At 46.3% G+C, this 24058-nt stretch overlaps 1 protein-coding gene across 2 annotated transcripts in view; it reads left to right on the top strand.

The window, feature by feature from the left end:
• TRIO (trio Rho guanine nucleotide exchange factor) overlaps positions 1 to 24058 on the top strand; it is a 356120-nt gene that overhangs the window by 232651 nt on the left and 99411 nt on the right. For both annotated transcript variants that reach the window (XM_069556151.1, XM_069556152.1), the window contains exons 22-33: positions 3989 to 4183; positions 4284 to 4399; positions 5231 to 5297; positions 6010 to 6119; positions 7513 to 7582; positions 8191 to 8280; positions 9984 to 10076; positions 12503 to 12614; positions 14223 to 14413; positions 16336 to 16437; positions 20797 to 20939; positions 21537 to 21636. In XM_069556151.1, coding sequence (XP_069412252.1) covers positions 3989 to 4183; positions 4284 to 4399; positions 5231 to 5297; positions 6010 to 6119; positions 7513 to 7582; positions 8191 to 8280; positions 9984 to 10076; positions 12503 to 12614; positions 14223 to 14413; positions 16336 to 16437; positions 20797 to 20939; positions 21537 to 21636 — 1389 coding nt within the window. The remainder of the gene's footprint in view (positions 1 to 3988; positions 4184 to 4283; positions 4400 to 5230; positions 5298 to 6009; positions 6120 to 7512; positions 7583 to 8190; positions 8281 to 9983; positions 10077 to 12502; positions 12615 to 14222; positions 14414 to 16335; positions 16438 to 20796; positions 20940 to 21536; positions 21637 to 24058) is intronic.

Below are 24058 nucleotides of genomic sequence, written 5' to 3'. Positions count from 1 at the left end.
AAAAAATGAAAGGGAGAAAACGACACGTGTACATAGAAACACTTGTTTGTATGTAATAAAAATGTCCGGCATCATGCGCACAAAGCTGATGCAGGCAACAGGCCTATGTGGAGTGAGAAGACTTTTCACTTTGTGTCCTTTTGTGTCCTTCAAATTTTGAATTCTGTGAATTCAAATACACTTTGAATGTATTCAAATTCAAGTACAATTCAAATACAATACATGAATGCATTTAAAAAGTACCAGTTAAAATAAAAATACAGTATTATAAAAGGTTCGTGGATTCGCAGATTCATTCTACATAGTTTTGCTCACGCCATTCATTCATTCATTCAGCAATTACTTATTGAGCCGCTGCTGTGCACCAGGAGCTATTCTCTGTGCTGAGCTCATGGACTGCATGTTCTGATTGGAGAAACCAGCAGTAACTTGATGAATAAGTAAATGTGTATTCAGTTCAGTTCAGTCGCTCAGTCGTGTCCGACTCTTTGTGACCCCATGAATCGCAGCACGCCAGGCCTCCCTGTCCATCACCAACTCCCGAAGTTCACTCAGACTCATGTCCATCGAGTCAGTGATGCCATCCAGCCATCTCATCCTCTGTCGTCCCCTTCGTCTCCTGCCCCCAATCCCTCCCAGTATCAGAGTCTTTTCCAATGAGTCAACTCTTCACATGAGGTGGCCAAAGTACTGGAGCTTCAGCTTTAGCATCATTCCTTCCAAAGAAATCCCAGGGTTGATCTCCTTCAGAATGGACTGGTTGGATCTCCTTGCAGTCCAAGGGACTCTCAAGAGCCTTCTCCAACACCATATACACGCATGTTAAACAATAAGAACAAAAGACAGCCATAGGGACGAGGGCTGCCATCTTTGATAGGCTGTGGTAGATTTCATCAAGAAGCCTTTGACTCTCTGATTAGCATTTTTCTGTTTAAATGAAGTTTATACGTGGAAGATTTATAGATCTACCATGCTTTGCCTATGGGAAATCTTCTGGTCTGCGTTGAGTTTCATATAATCAGAATCAGCCTATTGGTGTCACATATAGACAACTAGTCTGTTTCATGATGTATTTTTGACATATGTGAAAATCTTCCTTTGGTTTCTTGGTGGTTTTTGTTTTCTGTTTTAGTGTAGGCAAATTGTCTCTTTTTATCTTTACTTCTATGTCCCCACCACTTAAAACATGAAACCACTTTCTTAACCCCTTAAAGATACACGGTTGGCCTTATAGACCGCACAGGTTTGGACTGTGTGGGTCCACTTATACTCAGGTTTCTTTCGACAGATAAGTACTACAGTAGTGCATGATCCCAGTGAAGCCTAGGGTGTGGGCCACTTTGGGGCAGTGATGTGAGAAGCGAGCCAGGAGGCAGTGCCCAAGCCCCCGAATTGTTCAAGGATAAGCTGTGTGCAGTGCCCTCCACTGATGTCATTTGTGACACTGGAAAAGGAATGCTTACATGGTGGTAAAGCACCTTTCTATGCTTTTCAGAAGGTTGGAAAACCTCCTCCGGGCAACTTGATTTTTAAAAAAATCGTGCATCAGTCATGTTAATTCTCTGATATTAAAATTTACTAATGTTTCTAATTTAAATCCCTTTTGAAATTTATGCTCCTAGGTCTGAAGCTTTGACTTCTTACTTCCTTGGTATATAATTAGGCTTGTCTTAACCAGAAAGGTACTGTGCTGATAACAAGTCAGAAGGTTTGACAGGTATTTTCCTTTGAGCTCACTCTACATAAGTTCATTTCCACACAAGATGAAGGCCCCAGAAACTTTTAGAATGTTGTCAGTTTTGCAGTTTCTCCAATAAACAAGTTTTATATAATTCACAATAGTGATTTTTATTTTTTTCACAGAGACAGTAATGTCCCTTGAGTTTGCTTTTCATGTGGGTGTTTTGTTTTGTTTTCTTGTATATTACATATTCTTGCCAGTTAAAAGTAACTACTGCACCCATTAAAGTTACAGGTGTATATACACTTGTATAAAGGCCCTAATGTTAATTTATTATCTCAATAAATATTTGGTAAATGTCCACCATGTACCAGACACAGAAGGCATGTGAGATATTAATGAGCAAAACAAGCAAATGTCCCTGGGTATATTCTAACCAGGAGAGAGACAGTGATCTTAACAAGTAAATTATACCTCCTTGGAGACTGATGCTACAGAGCAGAGCAGAGCAGATGGAGAGAAGGTGCCTGGGGCAGGGAGGTGAGCTGCAATTTTAAGAGAGTCAGGGAGGCCAGTTAAAAATGGCCTTTATTTGAGCCAAGACATGAAGGAATCACAGAGCTGTTCAGGGGACCAGCTTTCCAGGCCAAAGGGGCCATGGTGCACAGAACTGAAGGCCAGCAAGCCTGGAGGGGCGTTGGGTAAGTTGGACCCTGTGGGGGAACCCACGGGAAGCCCAGGGCGTTCGTGTAGAGTCTAAGGCTGTTGACAGCTGGCTCTGCAGAGTGAATTCTGCTCAAAACTTTTATTGTACAAACTTAGATAGTTTATCCAGGTTTTGAACCCTGACCTTCCTTTGAGAGATATTTTAAAGTCAACTTCCTGAATGTTAGGCTTTCACCAGAAAATCTTTATGACTTAACTGAGAAAAGCAGATTCCATAACAGAAGAGTAACTGGAATCATTTGAAATGTCAATGGGAATGTTGAAGGAAGCCGAACCAGTGATAATAAATGAAGTTTTAACAATGAAGGATATAAGTCTAGTGATAATAATAAGTGAAATAGTAAATGCAATGGATGTGACTGAAAAATCAGATTTGAGTTACTGCCATGTCTGTATATATGTTTATATATATATATTTAAATATGTGTGTGTGCATGCGTGCTTAGTCATATCTGACTCTTTGCAACCCCATGGACTATAGCCCGCCAGGCTCCTCTGTCCATGGGATTTCCCAGACAAGAATACTGGAGTGGGTTGCCATTTCCTTCTCCAGGGGCTCTTCTTGATCCAGGGATCAAACCTACATCTCTTGTGTCTCTTGCATTAGTAGGCAGGTTCTTTACCATTAACCCACCAGCGAAGTCCATATTATATATATAGAGAGAGAGAGAGGGGAGGAGGGAGGAAGAACACTTGTTTTATGGTTATCCTTAACTTTAAAAAGGAAAAGTTATCCTTCACTTAAAGATCTTTCCTGTGTGCCCATGAGAAGTGAAAAAGTGAAAGTCGCTCAGTCGTGTCCACCTCTTTGTGACCCTGTGGACTGTAGCCAACCATGGAATTCTGTCCATGGAGTTCTCCAGGCAAGAAGACTGGAGTGGGTTGCCACTTCCTTCTCCAAATGTGTATATAAAATGAAATCAATTTATTTTGGAGAGAGAGTTTTCACATGGGGAGCAAGTTTAAAATACCTCTGTGAAGACAGCTTCCGTGGCGGTGAGCCCTCCTGCATCATCTCCTGAGAAAGAAGAAATGGGCGTGTGACGTGGCGCCTCTTCAGGGGGTTGGTTAGGTGCCTGTGGGGTCGGGGAGGCACCTTGGCCACACAGGTTGCCTCAGGAAAAGGAAATCTCCGATGGCTGCTGTCCTGAACAGGCCTTCAGTCTACTGGGGACGTAGACTAGACAAGCATGAGGCGGGGGCTGTCTGTCCCCAGTACCTGCAGCCTTCACAGGAGGAGGGTCGTGGACCGCAGACACCACCCCGAGCCAGTCTCCGCTTGCTCAGTCCGCAGGGTCTGGCCATCTACCAGCTGAAGACACCATCCAAACAGCCCAGACTTTTCCTTCGAGGTTGTGAAAATGCCATTCGTTGTTGGGGAAAGAGGCAAACCAAGGGAGCCAGTCTGGGATGGGGAGGTGAATTGGTGTGGATTTGGGGGGTTCCGTCTGAGTGTCTCTCCCCAGCGGTCGTTTTCCTGTCCAGAACACAGAGAGTCGTAGGCCAGTTACCACTGTGTTTCTGGCTGCCGGCAGTTGGATGCATTTGCTTCACAATACTTTTCCTGTTGTTCTTTCGCAGCAAACCAAAGAGAGAGTGAAGCTATTGATACAGCTGGCCGACGGCTTTTGTGAAAAGGGGCATGCCCATGCGGCAGAGATAAAAAAATGTGTCACTGCCGTGGATAAGAGGTACAGAGACTTCTCTCTGCGGATGGAGAAATACCGGACCTCTTTGGAGAAAGCCCTAGGGATTTCTTCAGATTCCAACAAATCGGTAAATTGCTTTGTGCCAGCGGGATAAATCACCACCTGCGTCTTCATGTCCTGCTTGTTGATTTAATTAACAGAGGTGCGCTGCCTCCCTTATTCCACAGAGCAAAAGTCTTCAGCTGGATATTGTTCCGGCCAGTATCCCCGGCTCAGAGGTGAAACTCCGAGACGCCGCCCATGAACTTAATGAGGAAAAGCGGAAATCTGCCCGCAGGAAAGAGTAAGCTAGCCTCAAAGAGCCCGCCAGGATTCAGTGAGGATGTGAAGGAAATGTCACTTGGACAAGCACGCTTGCCTCTGTGTGTGCTCTGAAACCGAGCGGCATTAATCCTTCTCGTTGCTCTGAATGTGCTTTGTGTTCACAGCAGAAACCACTACTGGGTACACTGCCCCCACATCAGCTGATGCGGAAGCAGTGTCTTGTTTTATCCTTGTGCCCCTGTCTCATGGGGTTGACAGCTTGCTCTGCTGTCATTTGTCCTCAGTAGGTCACGAGTGATAATACTGGGGAGGAGAAATTAATAACACAAGTGCTGAAGTTTGAAAGTTGCCAATTAGTAAACTCTACTGAGTATTAATAGAGACAAAAGATGGCTCTAAACCAGTGGTTGTCAGTCAGGGCTAGCTTTGTTCCCCCCAGAGGGACATTGGGCAGTATGTGGAGACATTTGGGTTGTCAACTAGTGGGGCGGGGGAAGCGCTCCTGGCATCCTGGGGGCAGAGACCAGGGGTGCCGTTCAGCGTCCTGTAGTGCCCAGGCCAGCCCCCAGCAAAGCATCGTCCAGCCCCAGACATCAACACTGCCAAGTTGAGAAACCCTGATCACTGGGTACCGTAGTGAAATTTTTTCGGAAATGTTTTTTTTTCTTTGACCTGATGACTGGGCGCTGTTATTCTTTTACGCATTCTTGTTTTAATCTTCCAGAACACATCACTGGCTAATGCTTTTAAAATCACCTTATTATTTCATTTACCCTAAAAGTGAATAGTTAAAATAAGCCTGTATCCTGACTATGAATTAAACTGGTCACTTGTCTTCCTCTGCTTTAAGGTTCATAATGGCTGAGCTAATTCAAACTGAAAAGGCCTACGTAAGAGACCTCCGGGAGTGTATGGATGTAAGTAAGTTTTTTTGCTTGTTTGTTTAGATGGGGTATATACAGTCTTGCTGTTTATTCTTGTATGTGGTCAGTCACTTCAGTCGTGTCCAGCTCTTTGCAACCCAATGGACTCTAGCCCGCCAGGCTTCTCAGTCCATGGGAGATGGCCAGGGCTGTTTATTCTTACCTATTTAATTCTTAAATTGGTCTCCCATTTCGTTGTTATTTTTGAGATTGAAAGTGCACAGGCAGCCCTCTGTACATGTTTCTGCACTTCTGTGAAGTTCCAGGCGTGTTTTCGCTCATTACAGAGATGATAACAGTGCTAATCCTCTCGTTTCATTTATCACATGATGGCCTGGCTGACATTCTCTCTGTAGAATTTTACAGCAGCTTCAGAGAGACACGCCTACCGATTACAACCAGCCACTGATGCTCCGTAGTTTAACGAATGTCCTTTGTACCTTGAGGAGCAGCTTAATCCCCAGATTTGAAGATGGGAGTATATTTAGAGCCGAAAAGAATAGACAGTATGCTCAAATATTAATAGCAACTGAGATTTGTCTTAGTAATAGTTTCTCATGTTGCTTTGTAAGAGGTTCCATTCTTAAGATAACATTTTTAGTTAGACATTAACTCTGGGTGTGTACTGATGGAGAGCAGAAGTAGCTGTTTCTTGGAGATGTGCTCAGGGTTTTTGTCCAACCCTCTCTGTTTGCCTCCCGGCCAGACCTACCTGTGGGAAATGACCAGCGGCGTGGAAGAGATCCCCCCTGGCATTGTGAACAAAGAGCTCATCATCTTCGGGAACATGCAGGAGATCTACGAGTTTCACAATAAGTGAGTGGCTCCATCTGTAGGGACCCTGTTAGCGGCTCTGGAAGTCTAGGTTCTGTGCTGAAGTACCGTGACAGATGCAGCTTTCCAGTCGAATGCACATAGATTCCAGGGATGCTGTTGGAATTTGAAGGAAGCCTGCCAGTCTTGCTTCAAGGACAGACATTCTCGAGACTGTTTTTCGCAGACTCGACTTTCTGTTTTGAATTCACTCTGTATAGAAATGAGATTCAGAAAGCTGGAAGCCGTTTCGTAGGCACACTGGCTGCTCTCGAGCCGTGTAGTCAGCTGCCCCGTCAGTTACTTCTTAGGGTTCAAAGAAAGGACTGCCCTCCACGGGCTGCTGGCTGATGTTTTTGGTCTTTCCTAAGAAGGAGGAGGAAGGAACTGAGGACAGGACAGATGCGTGGTGTGACCAAAGTAAAGTGCACTTGCCACTGGCCAGAGGAAGGGCATGATTTTATTCTTAAAGTCAAAAAAGGAGAGAAAGAAAAGGCAGCAGTAGCGTCTTTAGGTGGAGTCTGTGCACCCCAAATCGTCCAAGAAAGATGGTGCTGGGCCAGAGCCCGTGGGGTCTTCCTCGCTTCTCTGCCCCCCCCCACCCCACCACCAGCAAAGACACGAAGACCTAACTGGTTTCTCTGAACTGAGTGTCCCCTAAGTTATATCCTTTGCTACTAAACATATCAGGCTCCCCAGGTGGCAGTAGTGGTAAAGAACCCGCCTGCCGGTGCAAGAAATGTAAGTGACAGCAGATTCGATCCCTGGATCAGGAAGATCCTCTGGAGAAAGACATGGCAACCCACTCCAGTATTCTTGCCCAGAGAATCCCATGGACAGAGGAGCCTGGGCTGCTACAGTCCTGGGGGTTGCAAAGAGTCAGACACAACAGAAGTGACTTAGCACACAGCCTCTGAACAGCTAGGGTAACGATTCTACTGGAAAGTACCTGAAAGTGAAAGGGAAAGTCACTCAGTTGTGTCTGACTCTGCGACCCTACGGTCTATAGAGTCTATGGAATTCTCCAGGCTAGAATACTGGGAGTGGGTAGCTTTTCCCTTCTCCAGGGGATCTTCCTGATCCAGGGATCAAACCCAGGCCTCCCATATCATGGGCAGATTCTTTACCAGTTGAGCTACAAGGGAAGCCCAGAAAGTATCTGAAGGCTGAACTAATCAATTGTATGAAAGCCACAGTAACTTACCCCAGTTCATAGCTCTTGCTGCACATTTTGTTAAACTAAAATCTGAACAATACAGTTTTCACTGCTTTTGATTAAAATGATGCAGTTCAGACTTTGCCTAAATTCATGGTATGCTTGGTCTCATTCCTGGCATATCTCGTAAAATGCTTTAAAACACCTTAATAATATAATAACTGTTTTTTCTCTCTGCAGCATATTCCTAAAAGAGCTGGAAAAATATGAGCAGTTGCCGGAGGACGTGGGACATTGCTTTGTAACCTGGGTAATGAAACCTCAGCAGCTTGTTCTGTCACTACTGTTTGCTGGCTTTGAGGGACGTTAGAAGGAACACTGTCCGCTTCTCAGATGGCATCCTTTTCTCCTGGTGTCTGCAGACAGAAAAGCAGACTTTACCCCCAAGGAATTACGTTCTCCAACTAGTTATTACTGTGGAGCTAACTTTTCATCGGCAGTAGTGCTGGCTTGGTTTAGAAGGTTGGGTGAATATGCCAGGCCCCCACATGGCCGTGGGGACTCCTATGCAACTGTGAGTCCTGGTGACAGGCCCTGCTGTCTAAGAGTGACGCTCAGGTTTGCACGCACTGTTGTAGGAAGAGAGGCCGGGGCTCTGTCCTGACTCCCTGGGCCAGGGGAGGTTTCTGGATGTGTGTCCTATCGCAGGACATGTTTCTTCTTTTAATATCTTTCTTTAGAAAAGATATTAAATAAATATCTTTTATTTATTGGAGAAATAAATTATTTATTTATTTTATAAATTCGAGGCTTAGATTTCATTTACACACCTGGCTTCTTTTTACATAAACAGTTTGTCATAATTTGACTTACTGCCATTTGAAAGGGATACTACTCTAATTCTCTTTTTGTTTATAGGCAGACAAGTTTCAGATGTATGTCACATATTGCAAAAATAAGCCTGATTCTACTCAGCTGATATTAGAGCATGCAGGATCCTACTTTGATGTGAGTAATTGGTTACTAAAAAAAAAGCTGTGGTGGTTTCTAAGTTGCTTTTGGTGTACGTTAAATGTAGGGATAACTTTCATAACTTTCACCTAATTAGTATGATATCATTTTTATCAATCAAAAGTAGAGTATTCTTATACTTATGTTTTAAAAATATTTTTCTATAGTACTGCAAGCTCTATGTACTGTAAAAATTTCAGACTGTAATATGCACATGTGTATATATGTCTTTACTTACAATTTATATATACTCACTAGTTTTTTTATTTGTAATATTGTACATATGAGTAATCACTTACTTTTCCCACTTCAATTTCATGATGTACTTAATTTCTAAAAGCAGCCTACCAGTAAAATTTTACACATGGCACTGTAACAACTCAGACCATTGGAAGGTTCATTAATTATATTGTCATGGTTGTAAACATAGTTCGTTTTTTTGGAAAGACTTTACAGAGAGGCTGTTTAGAACAAAAAACGATGGAGTCTTATGATACATAAAGTGATTGGGGGGGTTTCCAGAGCATAGTCAGATGTGCCAAATACATTTTGTTTTGATTCAAGATAAGGTACTTTCGAATGTTAGAGGTAATTTGGTGTGTGAGTCCACGAGGTTATTAGACTTGTTCCCATGCTGGTGTTTGTACATGGCCACCTGTGACCATCTGCTCTTCTCTGAAAGTCTGCGAAATTAGAGTAAACTTTAGCCTCTGTCTTTGAAGTAGAGCCCTGGCTGTAGATGGCCCTCTCTTAGTTGTCATTCTCAGGACCGGTAGGTCATTCTCAGGACCTATTCGCCCCGGCTGGGTGAATAGGAAGCCGACTCTCAGCCCAGGGTGGCCCTTTCTTTCCAGTATTTCACACGACCCTGGGTCTTCACCATTATGTGGAGCCCACCACCGTGGCCCTGTGCAGTTAGAATTATTTAAGGCCTAAGAAGCAGTGAGAGCGCGTGGCACACATAATGTTCAGAATCAGTCATTTTAAAACCCTGCAGCCTAAGGAGGAAGCCAAGAGCTAAGAGATTGGAAATACAGTAGTTTGTTGTGAAAAGGAGAGCAGACAGGAGAGAGTTCCTTATAGTGAAGGGGAAGGAAGCCTCCAGTAGAGAGGGCTGAGTGTGGTCTGTGACGAGGGTGCACATGTGGCTGGAGCTTCAGGAGCTACAGCCAGAGAGTCTGACCGCAGGGCGGGCACAGTGATGGCCATGGGGGTGGGCCACAGTGAACGGCCAGGGGTCAGGGCACAGTGACAACCATGGGGGACGAGGCACGGCAACAGCCCTGGGGGGCAGGGCACAGTGATGGCGGGGGGTGGGGAGGCGGGGCACAGTGATGGGGGGGCTGGGGGGCGGGGCACAGTGATGACCCATGAGGGCGGGCACAGTGATAGCCAGACGGGGGTGGGCCCAGTGATGGCCCACGGGGGCGGGCACAGTGATGGCCCAGAGGGCGGGCCCGGGAGTGGTCGGCCTCCGTGCTTGACCTCTGCACATGAAGGCCTGTAGTGGAGGGGAGAGCCTGTGTCTTCAGGGCTCAAAGTGATGATTAAGACTTGCTATTTTTATGTTGAGTTTATTAAAAGAAGCAATAATGATTTCTACTGTATATTTGTGATTTCATCATGGGGGTAAATAATGTAGATTTTTAGTTCCTCCTGTCTGACCTCCCAGTGGTGTGTGTATTCTTTTTTGAATACAGGAAATACAGCAGCGGCACGGATTAGCCAATTCCATCTCCTCCTACCTTATTAAACCGGTTCAGCGAATAACAAAATATCAGCTCCTTTTAAAAGTATGTATGAAGCATCTTCAACCTACAAAATGTTACACATCATGTGTTGCCACTTTGACATTGTTTTATTTATCTAAAGTACTCTTAAGTTTTTGAAACATCTAGCAAATTAATTTTATTTTTAAATTCATTGCCATTTTTTGCCCTGATTTCTCAGTGTATCAGGTAAATAAGAGTATATTTCCTAACTGTGCACCTGAACTTTGCTGACTGACCCTAGTCCCTAACATAAGATTGAGAAAGGAAAGAGAATGATTTAGTGCCAATTCTGGATGATGTAGTACCACTGCTATGATTTCTGTCAGACTGACCTTGCTGCTTTCTGTTTATGAATAATTATAATTAAAATCACACTTGTAAAAGTCAAATAATAATTAGTTTTGACAATAGAATGGTAAAAAAACAAACAGACCTTAGAATTTGTGGTAAGAGTTGTTACAGAATTTATTGTATATAATCGACATTTTCTTGGCTACAAGAAAACTAATACATAACTTTCATCTCATGATGTTTACCCCACTGTCTCCTTAGCTGGTGAACGTTACTAAGCATCAGAACGTACCCAACACCCATTTATCCCAGTAAGACTGTTTCATGAACCTAATTATGTCCCCAGTTCAGCCCTATCACAGTAGGAGATCTTGTAATTTTTCTGGTTATAAAAGAGATACGGAAGATGAAGTTTTGAATGTCCAAAACCCTTATTGACTTTTTTTGTTGTTGTTAATTTTTTAAAAAGCAAATCTAGAGGCAGTCAAAGGGGCTACATTCTTTTGTGACAGGACCCCATTATGGCATTCTCCTATCGGAAAGCTCTCCTGCGCTTTCAGAATGTCAGATTCCCATTAGGGGATTTTATGACCACCACAGCAGAAATATGTGGTTGCTATAAATGTGCAAGAGAAGTCAGGAGGCTAAGTTGTTTATGTTCACATTTGCCCTCTGATTGCTGATTCTGCAAAGGCAGTTTACCCCTTAGTGCCCTCGAGATTGATGGCTTTTGTTTTTCACAGGTGGTTCTAGTAAAGATCTCTGCCTCAGTGACCTCACATCTAGTCAGTCATTCACTATTAAGCTGCTGCTTTAATTTATAAACCTGACTTGATTCTGCCCAGGGGTTCTTCCATTGAGCAATCATGAGCTATGCTGAGCTCCCCAATGAGGGGGTTTTCAGCCTCAGCACATGGCAGTTTTAAAGCCCTTAATGCCAAGCGGCTCAGAATAAGAGGTGCATTTCATCTGGCCATGAGAACAGGGGTCTGTTGAGCAGCTGCTTTGCCCTAAACCAGAGGTCCCCAATCTCCAGGATCTAATGGCTGGTGATCTGCGGTGGAGCTGATGTACTGATCATAAGAATAAAGTGTGCAATAAATGCAGTGTGCTTGCATCATCCCAAAACCATTCTTCTCGCCCCGGCCCCCGCCACCCCGCCCCTAACTCTCGTCCATGGGAAAAGTGTCTTCCACAAAACCTGGTGCCAAAAAGGATGGGGACCACTGCCCTAGACCCTCCAGGGTGCGGCTAAAGCCAGCTGCAGTGCCACATCCCTCTTGCTGAACACTGGGACACAGAAAGCCGTTGTTGCTGACTGCTAACAGTCATTAATACACTGGGGAGAAAATACCTTGGCCTCCTCTAGAATGTGACTCTGTGGTCCTTGCTGTCACTCATCTAAGACAGGTATTCTACGTAGATGTGAAATGTTATTTGCCTGGGGAGGCATCCTGCAGTCATTAGCGCTTTCTGAACATCCCAGTGCAGAGAAGAAGTGTTTCCCTGTAGACACCTGGACAGCCATGCAGTTCCTGCTGGACACGGGGCAGCTCCAAAGTAGGGGGACATTGTGTGTGTGTTAGAGGCTCAGTCGTGTCTGACTCTTTGCAGTTCCCTGGGCTGAGCCCGCCAGAGACCTCTGTCCATGGGATTCTCCAGGCAAGAGTAAGGGTGGAGTAGGGTGTCTTCCCTTCTCCAGGGGATCTTCCCCACCCAGGGATCGAACCTAGGTCTCCTGCATTGCAGGCAGATAGAACTCAGGATCATGCTGGATCCTGTGGCCAGCAGAGCAGGACTCACTGGACTCTGACTTCACCTTCGAATGTAACCTCTAGGTGACTATGCTTTGCTACCTTGATAAAATTGTTTGTCATTTTTGAGGGTCAGTAGTTAACATGTACATTTAACTCATCTTCAGCTATGACTGCATTTGGTTTCCTCTGAAGCCTAAGAAACATCTGACTTGAGCAGGACAAACCCTTCCATCCGCTGGCTAAAGAGGCAGTTCAGGTTTATCCTGCATTCTCTTATGAGAATCTCTGCCCAGTTGACCACATCTGTTCTTACCGTGAACGTCATGGATTTTCATAAACTCTTGTGATTTCTGTGAAGACCTTCTTAGCGGAACATCTTGTGGTCTTGGTCTCCCACAGGAGCTGCTCACGTGCTGCGAGGAGGGGAAGGGGGAGATCAAGGATGGGCTGGAGGTGATGCTCAGTGTGCCCAAGCGGGCCAACGACGCCATGCACCTCAGCATGCTGGAAGGTAGGCCCCCTGCCCCACCGACGCTGCCCCGCCCCCATCCCCGTGTCCTTGCCCCTCCATGCTCAGTTAGGAGTCACCAGTGGAGGCTCGGGGCCTTCTCTTTCCAAAAACTGGTCTCGTTGCTTCCCTCAAGGCGCTCACAACATGCTCCCCCGTCATTATAAGCCCGTCCGCGGCCACTCCACTCTGTACCCCAAGAGCACCTGGTCTCCATGGTAGACGGACAGGTGGAAGGATAGGTAGACCCACCCCCCAAGGATTACATGGTCCCCCCAGGGCGTGTCTTCCCCATCTCTCCATCCACTGCATCACCTGCTGGAGCCTTGCAGGAAGCAGGTAGCACATCCCTACCCGTGCAGCCGAGCTGGATGTGCAGAATGGTAAAGAGAGAATCAGATAAATATGCTTAATTAAACATTATCATCACGAGCATAATTTCCCTGACTGCTTCTGTCTAAGAAAGCTCTTTCTGTGTAATAGCTTAACTCTTATTGTCAGGTTACTCAAGAGTTATTTTAAGCAGTACTTCTGCCCCAAAGCTTGTGCTGGCCTGTGTCATCACCGTTGGCTGCAATGAACCGTTTTACCGGTGACGGCACAGGTGCTTCTGATTGTTGCAGAGACACCCCATCCCCTCAGAATCAGGGGCCAAGCCAGAAGGCCTTTCTTCCTCTGATGTAAAATCCTGAGCGGGTGGGCAGCCTTCATGGGGTCACCAGGGCCTCCAGCTCTCTGGCCGATCTCTCTCTCCACTCCTCGGGTGTTGTTCTGGGTGGCCAGGTGTGCAGGCTGTGTCAAGGCCCTGTTCACCTTCCATCGGGCAGGCCGCAGGGGAGGGGGCCAGCGCTCAGGGCAGACACTCACGGTCTCCCCCGCGGCCCCGGGCGTAGGTGGGCGTAGCTTGGCTACCCCGGCCCAGAGGATGCTGGGAGATGCAGGCTGGCTTGAGCGGCCACGGAGACGGCGGGGCTTCTACTGGTAGAGAGGGCAGGGGATCGCTAGCTGCCCCTGCCTTGCGTCCGCCACGCCACGAAAAGACAGCAGCAGTGAAAGCCAGCCCGCGCCCAGAGCACCACTGACTTACTTCAAGGGTTTTGTGTCTAAAGGAGAGAGAATTCCTCAGGAAACCGGGGCTGTCTCCCAGGAGGAAGACCAGACGAGGGCCTGGAAGAAACACTGGGGCTGCAGAGAGCAGTCCAGGAAGGACGTTCTGGGCTGAGGAAGCAGAGGCTCAGGATGTAGAGTGGAAATTGGGGGTCGGGGGGTGGGGGTCGGTGAGCCATCCTGGATGGGGCAGCTGGGAGGAAAGCTGTGAGCAGTGTGGAAAGCTGGGAGGGACACTGAGGGTCTCAGACGGTGAAGAAGGAGGACTTGGAGAATGAGGCTGTGTTTGTTTTGAACGAGGTGCGGAATACATGCAAGGCTGTCTCCTGGGAAGAATTATCCTCTGTCGGTGCTAGGGAGACTGGAGCCCGAGGCCCAGGTGGGAAACTCGCATCTGGGATTTAATTGATGGGCCTCTTACAAATGTTTAAGCAGCCATAACGCAGTCTCCTGCATCGTTGTTTATTTCCTTTCAGTTGACTGTGCCTTTTCTTCACGTCCTAGGGTTCGACGAGAACATTGAGTCTCAGGGAGAGCTGATCCTGCAGGAATCCTTCCAAGTGTGGGACCCCAAAACCTTAATCCGAAAGGGCCGTGAGCGGCACCTCTTCCTGTTTGAGATGTCCTTGATGTTTAGTAAAGAAGTAAAAGATTCCAGTGGCAGAAGCAAGTACCTTTATAAAAGCAAATTGTTTGTAAGTACAGGCCTTCAGAATTGTAAGTTTAAAGGTGACACAATTGCAGTTTTTTTATGGGCAGAGAAAAATTAGCATTGGTTGCCTTCAGTTTTAACCTCCCAAACTGTTCTAAACTATCCTTGAAATTGTCCCGTTTTCATCTTCAGTGAAAGTCTGACATTCCTGAATTCCACTAGAGGGTGCTTGTGAGTGTCAACATGCCTAAGTTTAGGAAAATTGGTTTTTTCTCAATTATGTAAGATCTAACTGTGGGATAAGAGAACACTTTATAAGTGAAATTAAATTATTTATCTCCTGTGTGCCTTAACTAGCTTTATAGATAAATTGAGCATATCAGAGTGTGGTTAAGTAAGTTCTCATATCATTATAATTAATGTTTCATTCACCAGCATTGGAATTCACTTAAGCAGCTTTACAGGTGGCTTCCTGTGGGCTCTTAATGAGGAAGCTTGATTTTTTTCATTAAAAATAAATGTAAGAAAAATAAATGATCTTGGCGGCTCTTTACAGCAGCAAAATATGATTATTAGAGAAAATTGTATAAGCAAAATCACTTTAAAGATCCACATGCCCTCCATCCCCCGACTTCCACCCAGAGACAGCCTCCCTGCGGTGCTTGACAGATACAGCCATGCATTTACCTTTAACTTGTCATGTACTTCCTGGCAAGAGAAACATGACCTGGTTCTCTTTTCCACAGGTAGCAGCCCCACCCAAGTCTCTATAAACCACAAGTCAACACTCAGAAAAGTCTCGGGCGGGTGTCAACTTCCAGGTCCCCTGACCTCCGCCTCCCCTTCACAGGCAATACCTCAGAGAGTTCTCAACACAGAATTTCTGGGCAGGGTCAGGCGGGGGAGGAACAATCACTGCTGGAGAAGAGGAAGCACAGGAGGACTTGGTTTCTTCACCTGATGTGGCAGATCACTTACACGTGTTGGTAGAAATTTGCAATTTGGACGACTTACATATCTTCGTGACATCCTCATGTTAATCAAAATCCTGGAACAATAGAATACGACCAAGCATAGAAATCATCTTAATAATCACCTGGAGTTTACACATTCAAGCTAATGGCTTTCATACCATTTTCCCTGGCTTGTGTCCTGCTTGAGATTGTCTTCTGGACCACAGCCTGCCTGACATCATTTTAGATCATATTGTAACTGCAGAGAAAAAATGCAGCATTCCTGGCTAGCCATTTCACTAGCTGGCTTTAATCAGTCCTTAGAGACCACTCTAGTCTGTTTTAGAAGCTGATACATCTTCACTTAATTTATCTTTCAAAAGTTAAGGTTCTCTCAGAGGCCAGATTATGAATCATTTCCCTTGCTGGAAGGGAGAATGCATTGGGATGAACTTGATTATTGAAGGGGGGATGAAGATGTTGACCTGTATCTCCACCCCTGCAAATGCATGTAATTACAGGCAGAAAGTTTGTCTCTTTGCCCTTAAAATGATTGGTGAACTACTGTACATTAATGCTGTTGATAAGTACATTGGAAAACAACTGAGGTTTAAAATATCATTTGTCTTCCGTGAAGCTGCTTCGATAATGAAGACTCATGGTGGCAGCTTGGGCACAACTGGGACAGACTCATCTTAGTGTTAACAAAGTTGAAAATAGTCAACTCTCGATTTTCCAGATAATAAGAGTTTTCAGCTATTTTGGTTTTCCTGACTTGGCCTGTTGACCTGCATCAGGATTTCCAGGTAGAAGTACTCAGAGGAAGCAAAAGAGATGAAGGCAATCTTGGGTAGCCTAAGAACAAAATTTCCTCATTTGAACTGAAGTGAGACCCAAGGACTGTGTATCATTGTGTCGTCACAGTGCAGCTTGACCATGAGTCACCAAAAATGACTTTCTCGCTCTCTGTTCTATATCCTGCCTAATCACGTAATTGTCTTTTTTTCTCCAGACCTCAGAGCTGGGGGTCACAGAGCACGTTGAAGGAGACGCTTGCAAATTCGCACTATGGGTGGGGAGGACGCCAACTTCAGATAATAAGATCGTCCTTAAGGTACGTCCGCTGAAGCTGGGGAATGTGCTCTGTGACATGTTCACCATATCTGTTACACATGTGCCTTTTTTCCTGTTGTCGTGTCCTTCTTTTTGTTCCCTTGGTGGCCCCTAAGCTTGGTGATTACCGCAGAAAGGACAGTAGGATGAATCCAGTGTGGTATTCTGGTGGTGCAGTATCTTGAGCTAGACTTTTGCTGCCTGCAGAAGATCACATGGAGAAAGGTCTTTCTCATCTTCTCCATGCTTCCAGTCTTATAGAGTGTTTTTTTAAGTGAGTATTTATCCGGGATGATTGTTTAAGAGATACAGCAAGTCAAGGTACAAAAGGAGGGAGCTATGGACCAGTAGCTCCCATTGTACACTTGACCTCTGGTTTCCAGAGGAAACTAGCCCTCAATGCATCTGTGAGGGCATTTTGACACTTTCAAGGCTGAATGTGCCCAGAATCTCTATGGAGTCCTAGACTCTGGCTTTCCAGTTTGGAAGCAGAGAAGGGCGGGGGGCACGATCAGGTACAGGGTTTGTTATGTTATCGTTTGAAGTGTTGATAAACACTGATGTTGTTTTTGAGTATATAGTCTTTGAGAGAGGAATATATCTTTGAATATTTGATTTGAACTCTGTTTTGATTATACTGACCTCTCCTAGGAATGATGGAGGACTCTAAGGATGTCTTAGGGACTTTCCTCCTCCTGTGTTTAAGAAAATACAGATGGAACTGTCTTTTTGACAGTTCCATCTGTCAACTGTCTTTCCAACTGTCTGGAAAGACCATAAGAAACTTCAGGATGTTTGGGGGCAAATGTAGCTGAAGATTTGTAGAATATTGGGAGACGAGCCAGCAGCTTAATGGGCCTCTGGTGTGTGGACTTGCATGTCAGTGATTTTGTCTTTTACATTCCTTTTCATCTCTCTACGGTATTTCCAGCAACTGTGAGTTATTCAACAATACTGCATTCTTATAGAGTGTCCACTGACTATGGAATCCGTTGTGTTCCTAAGGTCTTTATTCACATGGAAATGATGGATTGTTTTGCAATGATTATATAATTACCAACCCAGTGTATTTTTCTTGTTAGTCCTGGCATAAAGCCCTATAAAATATAAATTGCGCTGATAGCTAGATATTAGATAGCTGAGCTTTTTCTAAGGCATAAAATTTCAAAGTGTATTCAAGACCTGAAAACTTCCAACTTTGGTTGAGTGTTTCTCCAGATTAGCTGCAGTGACGAATTCCCAAGGGTGCATCTGAGAAATCATGCCAGATATTTTAGTCAGATATGTTATTATTTAGCCATATTTATTATGTCCTAAATGAAATACTCATGATGCAGTTGAACAGTCAGATTTACTATAGGCTTTACCAAATGAAAGTTAGTTTTCTCGGGAATTTGGGGTAGTATTTTTCTGACTTCTAGCAAGAGACTAAAGGAAATGATGTCCTTAGTAATTTCAGAGGTTGCTTGGTGGTGGTTATGGCATAGATGGTGGTGGAGGTGGTGATGGTGTAGATGGTGGTGGTGGTCGTGTAGGTAGTGGTAGATACTTTAGCAGTGGTGTGATGTGGTTATGGCATAGATCGCGACGGTGTAGACAGTGGTAGAGATGGTGGTAAGGGTGTAGGTGGTGGTGGTGGTCGTGTAGGTATTGGTGGATATTTTAGCACTGATGATCGTAGTTATGGTATAGATGGTAGGGAGGGTATAGATGTTGGTAGAGGGGGTGGTGATGCGATAGACAGTGGTGAGGATGTAGACAGTGGTAGGGATGGTGGAGGAGGTGGATATTTTAACAGTGGTGGTAGTTATTGTATAAGTGGTGGTGAGGGTGTAGATGGTGGTGTGAAGTGCAAGTTGCCCAGTTGTGTCTGACTCGTTGCGACCCCATGGACAGTAAAGTCCTGGAGGCCAGAATACGAGAGTGGGTAGCCGTTCCGTCCTCCAGGGGATCTTCCCAACCCAGGGATCGATCCCAGGCCTCTAATATTGCGGGTGGACTCTTTACCAGCCTAGCCGCCAGGGGAGCCCGAGCTGGCGGTGGCGAAACGCTGAAGCTGTCAGTCGCTCAGCGTGCCTGACTCTCTGCAGCCCATGGGCTGTAGCCCGCCGGGCTCCTCTGTCCATGGAGTCCTCCAGGCAAGAATGCTGGAGGGGGTGGCCGTTCCCTCCCCCCGGGGGATCTTCCTGGCCCGGGGCTTGAGCCTGGGTCTCCTGCACTGCAGGACTCCCACATCACTGCCACAGTCGCCGGGGAGGCCCAGTGGCGGCAGTGGCGATGGTAACGGTGGCAGCGGCAGTGCTGGCGATGGCCTAGTAGCTGTAGAACAAACTCATGACCTTTTTCACTTTGATCATCTGAAAAGGAAAGTTTTATTTCTAAATCCTTTCTTAAACACATTGAGACTACCTAGAGTATGAAGCAGACTTTTCCCTTCTGACCAAGTGGTGCTAAGTTGTGTCCAACTCTTTGTGACCCCACGGGACCACAGCATGCCAGGCTCCTCTGTCTTTTGCTGTCCCTCGGAGTTTGCTCAAACTCACGTCCTTTAGGCAGACAAGTGGCCCGTGGCCACTTGAGTCGATGATGCCATCCAGCCGTCTCATCCTCTGTTGCCCCCTTCTCCTCCTGCCTTCAGTCTTTCCCAGCATCAGGGTCTTTTTCCAGTGAGTTGGCTGTTTGCATCAGGTGGCCAAAGTATTGGAGTTTCACTTTCAGCATCAGACCTTCCAGTGAATATTCAGGGTTGATTTCCTGTAGAATTGACTGGTTTACTTAGTCCTCCAGCTGCATTATCTTCGTTTTACTGTTTCTGAAAAATTGGTACCTTTTTCCCGCGTTTAATTTCTTCAAGGTTAGGAGAATTGCTCTCCATAAAATGTAATACTCGGCTTGCTTTATTTAAATGACTGGGATCTTCTTTATTGCTGAACTGTGGTATGGGTCTCCTCTGCGGTTGAAACCCTGCCAGATGTTCTCACTCAGCCACTTCCCTTTGTTTAACCTCCCAAACATCTGTATCAGGCGTGTAAATTCCAACAGTTCCGTGTCGGTCACAGTTTCCATCCTGAGACACTTACTTCATGCACAGACTCCCCAGCTGCCTAATCTTTCTGCCTCCCTCCCCAGGAGAGGTGGGTTTCACTGCTCTCCTGGCCCCGGATCTGGGAAGAGAAGCAAGAGACTCCCTCTGTCCTTCATTTATTTCCCTCAATTTTCCCTCAACTGAGCAGACACATCCTCCAGTTAAAATATGTTATTTAGAAAGAGAGTTCTCAGTCTTAATTTCCTTTCCCAGCATGGGCCTTGACAAAAACAAGATCCACCATGAGAAAATGCTTGGGTTCCCCTCCCTGCCTGATCTCATGAATCGTCCCACTGACGATTGTTGTAATCATTCTCAGGGAATTATGCTTATATCATAGGAGGTGGATGTTTTCCGTGAGGAAATTAAAAACTGTTGCTAAGGCCCAGGTCATGTAAAAAGGGAGGGGGGAAGAAAAAAAAAAGCCTACCTCCTTTGAGGCTTCGTGAAAGAAAAATCTGGAAACTGTGATGCCATATGTGTGCATTCAGTCAGCGCCTGTTGAGTGCCTGTGGTGTGTCCTTTGCAGAGAACCTTTGTCCAGTGATGCAGTGGAGTTGAGGGAAGTCCGCCATATGTAACTGGCTACAGTAGGCTGCCCTGGTTTATCCCAGCGGCCTAACGCATGGTGGATTCAGGCAGAGTTTGAGGGGATGGGTGTGTGTGGATGTCCACCCCCAGGAATGCTGGCCTCTTCACCTGCTGGCAGTGTGACCTTGGGTACATTTCTAACATGTCCAGGCTGCGGGTCCTTCTTTATGGCAGGAGGATTAGGGAGGCCTAGACTCCATAGGGTGCGAGTGGGGGTGGGGAGCGGGTGCAAGTGGAGAATCGGCGCAGCTGCACCTGTTGATCGTGAGTCCAAGGGGCGAGGTGGCAAGATGGGTGGGGTGGGGGGCCGCTGGTTCAGGTTGTTCCTGGTGCTCCAAGGGCCATGGGCCACTTGTCTGCCTAAAAGGACCTCAGGACATTTGGGTTTGGGGGCAGCTCTGTTTTCCTAGAATTTACCCAAGGCTGCTTAAAAAGTCTTGGGGCTGGGGAGTGATCGATTGCTAGACTATTCAGAGGTCTGGAATATCATCAATGCTATACAGAATGAAAACGGTCCAGATGACAGAATATTCAAAATTAGGGTCATTTATTGGGTGGCACATTAAATACAGGATGTGGTTGCTTTTCTGCTGAAAAGTTATGTTTTAAATGAACAACTCACGGAATGCGGGGACCTGAGTGTGGTCAGTGCAGTACCCTGACCAGTTCTCACCCTCTGTCCAGGCCTCTAGTATCGAGAACAAGCAGGACTGGATCAAGCATATCCGGGAGGTGATCCAGGAAAGGACCATCCACCTGAAAGGCGCCCTGAAGGAGCCCATTCACATCCCAAAAACGGCTCCAGCTACGAGACAGAAGGGAAGGAGGTCAGTGTCTGGGGACATTTTTCCAAGTTGGTGTTTATTTAAGGGCAGTAACAAGGCAATGTTTACTTACTAGTTTTCAGAAATCATTTTTCTCAAACATTTTGAGGAATGTTCTTTTTAAATACAATTCACACATAGCATCATTCTTCCTAATGAAATTGCTTCATCAAGACAACAGCCTCCTTCACCTTAAAGCCACTGAGGGTCTACACGCACATCCCTAGTTCTCTTCCTTTTCCAACCGTTAATCCATGTGCATGTGTGCATAGTGCCTGTGACCTTGGACGAGTTGTGTAGCACCTACACGTGTTTGCTTCTCGTCTCTCAGACGGCACTGACCATTTCGGCTGTATTTGATCACTGGGAGAACCAAGTGCAGTGGTAGGTGGTAGACATGCAGCCCAGGGTCCAGCCCAAAGCCTGTCCTCACTGAAGAGTGATCGGCCGTCATCAATATTAATATCAGCCACAATCATACAGACCGATTCCCACTTCTTTGAACAAATCTGTTCTCTGTCTACTGTCTGATGGACGCTCGTCACCAGTCTTGAGGCACAGACCCAGCAGTGTCAGGAATCTGCATTTTTGTGTCTCCAGGGATGGAGAGGATTTGGACAGCCAAGGAGACGGCAGCAGCCAGCCAGATACGATTTCCATCGCCTCCCGGACATCTCAGAACACACTGGACAGCGACAAGGTGAGCGGGAGCCGGCCCTTTCTTGGGGGAGGCGCGTGTAGCCAGTCTCTGGTCTGTCGATAAAGGACAGTTTGTCATCAGCGTTTCAAACAGTTGCCATGGGTTACGAGGGGTGCCAGGAGCAAAGACGGAGTGTCAGGATGAGAGGACTTGAACCCTGAGGATTCAGGAAAACAGTCATTCATCCTCTCCAGTGCTATTGCATGGTTCTCTGTGCGAGTGTCCTAAGGTTTTGTGTTTAAGCTTTTTTATTTTATATTAAGCAGAAGACCCTATTGTGTGACATTAAATCTTACACAGAGCTCTGGTGCATAAAAGCAGGGCTGCTCTGACTGAAGCAGGAGCAGTGGCATCTGCAGAGGGTAGGGGAGGCCTTGAGTCGCCGTGGACTGACCACCAGGAGGCCCCCGGCTGGGCCTGCACCCGTGCTACCACCAGGAGGGAGGGTCTGATGTCCATCAGAGAAGTCTAGATTCACCTTCTACAGCAGTGGCCTACAGAGTCCCGTGATCCTGTCTTGATAAAATCAATAAACCTACAAAACAAACCGATAGGAAAAGGTGGACGCCTGGGTTTATGTGATACAGGGTGACTAGAGGACCCTGTAAAGGCCGGTGGAGGGCATCGATGTCCACAGAGGCCTCTGTCCCTACCGAGAGGAACACCTGCCCGGTTTCCTTTCTAGAGGACCAGACAAGGTTCTTGAAACAAATTATTTAACAGCAAGTAGGGGTTTCGTTGGGCTTGCCTCAGAGCTCCGTTGAGAGAGAGTCTGCCCGCAATGTAGGAGACCCTGGTTCAATTCCTGGGTTGGGAAGATCCGCTGGGGAAGGGATAGGTTGCCCATTCTGGTATTCTCGGGCTTCCCTGGTGGCTCAGCTGGAAAAGAATCTGCCTGCAATGCGGGAGACCTAGGTTCGATCCCTGGGTTGGGAAGATCCCCTGAAGAAGGGAAAGGCTACCCACTCCAGTATTCTGGTCTAGAGAATTCCATGGACCGTATAGTCCATGGGGTCGCAAAGAGTCGGACACGACTGAGCAACTTTCACTCACTCACCTGGGGGTTTCCTTGGTCTTGCCGTCGGTTCAGGATTCCTAGGTAGTTTCTCACTGTTTGACCCTGGACTTCCCCACGCGAGTCCTTAGTCCCAGGATCTAGGGTCTGTCTGCACTCAGCGACAGCCCACTCCCCGCCCCGACCTCCAATCTCTCGGGAGCGACTGCTGTCAGAGAGAGCCCAGCGTTGGGGCCGCTTCCCACAGCTGGTCTCAGGGGCCCAGACGTGGCTCTTTTCTCACTCAGCTTTGCAGAAGAATTCACAGTATTGACTGTTGTTTCCAGGACAGAAGTAAGTAGGTTTAAAAACGTTGTTTTCCTCACCACTTTCGTGTTTTCAGAATCCTTCTAATTCGAGTAATTAGCTCTTTCCCAACCTCCTTTTTGACTTCACTAAGTAATAAGTCCCAGAACTTAGACTGCTTTGAGTACCAGGATTGGAGAACAAAAAAAAAAAAAAAAAAAACAGTGTCTCATTTGATTTTGTTCCGAGCTCAGTGTATTACATTCAGCAAGTATTTCTCGCCAGTGGTAATAATGAGGAATAAGATAAATGAGCTGTTCAGGCATTCAGTGCCTAATAGCCTCTCTCTCTGCAGCCCCACCCGTAGCCTTGCGGTTAAGAAAATAAATTGAACTTGGACATTTTTCTTTAGAGTAATCCTGAGTACTTTCTTAAAAAAAATAAAATAAAATAATTGAGGTAATTGGGTTACCTAAATAGTCGCACAAGACTTCCACCTGAAGGAAGAGTCCGAAATAACCGTGGCTCATGCCGAGGGGACCAGCCACCTTCATCCAGACCCACTCACAGACCCTCCAAGGCTGACTGAGCATCACACCCCCGCTGGGACCCACCAGGCCCCAAACTCAGAGTCTTACCGGATATTCTCTCGTGGATGTGGTCTGTGTTTATCTGAGTTTGCGGCCCGGTGTCAGGATGCAGCGCTTTCCCTGCTGAGGGTGTGGGTTCGATCCCTGGACTGGGAACTAAGATCTTATAAAAAGCAAGGTGCTAGCTATACATACATACGTGTATATGTAAAGTCTATTCTAAGAATAAGTTATTTGAGTGAAATTGCCAGAGAAACCTACCTGTAAAGAGTTCTGCCTTTGGAAAGGATGTTGAGGTCTTTTCCGGGGATTGGTTCTAGAAGAAATGTAACTTTGTTTCTCTCTGGTGGTTTCTGTGTAGATGGGTGGTGAGGGTTTGGAAGTAATCCCTGCACCTGGTAAGGGGGGCTCCTGGTTCTCCAGCCCCCAACTCTGAAGTGCAGCTGCCCGGCACCAGGCCGTGCCTGCAGTTGACTGGAGTCCACAGGAGGTTTACCTCAGACATAAAGCTCTGTCCTGAAGTTGGGAAGAG

This window comes from Ovis canadensis, chromosome 16 (genome assembly GCF_042477335.2).
Source record: "Ovis canadensis isolate MfBH-ARS-UI-01 breed Bighorn chromosome 16, ARS-UI_OviCan_v2, whole genome shotgun sequence".
In the NCBI taxonomy this organism is placed as follows: Eukaryota; Metazoa; Chordata; class Mammalia; order Artiodactyla; family Bovidae; genus Ovis; species Ovis canadensis.
This window is presented reverse-complemented; position numbering and strand designations above follow the sequence as displayed.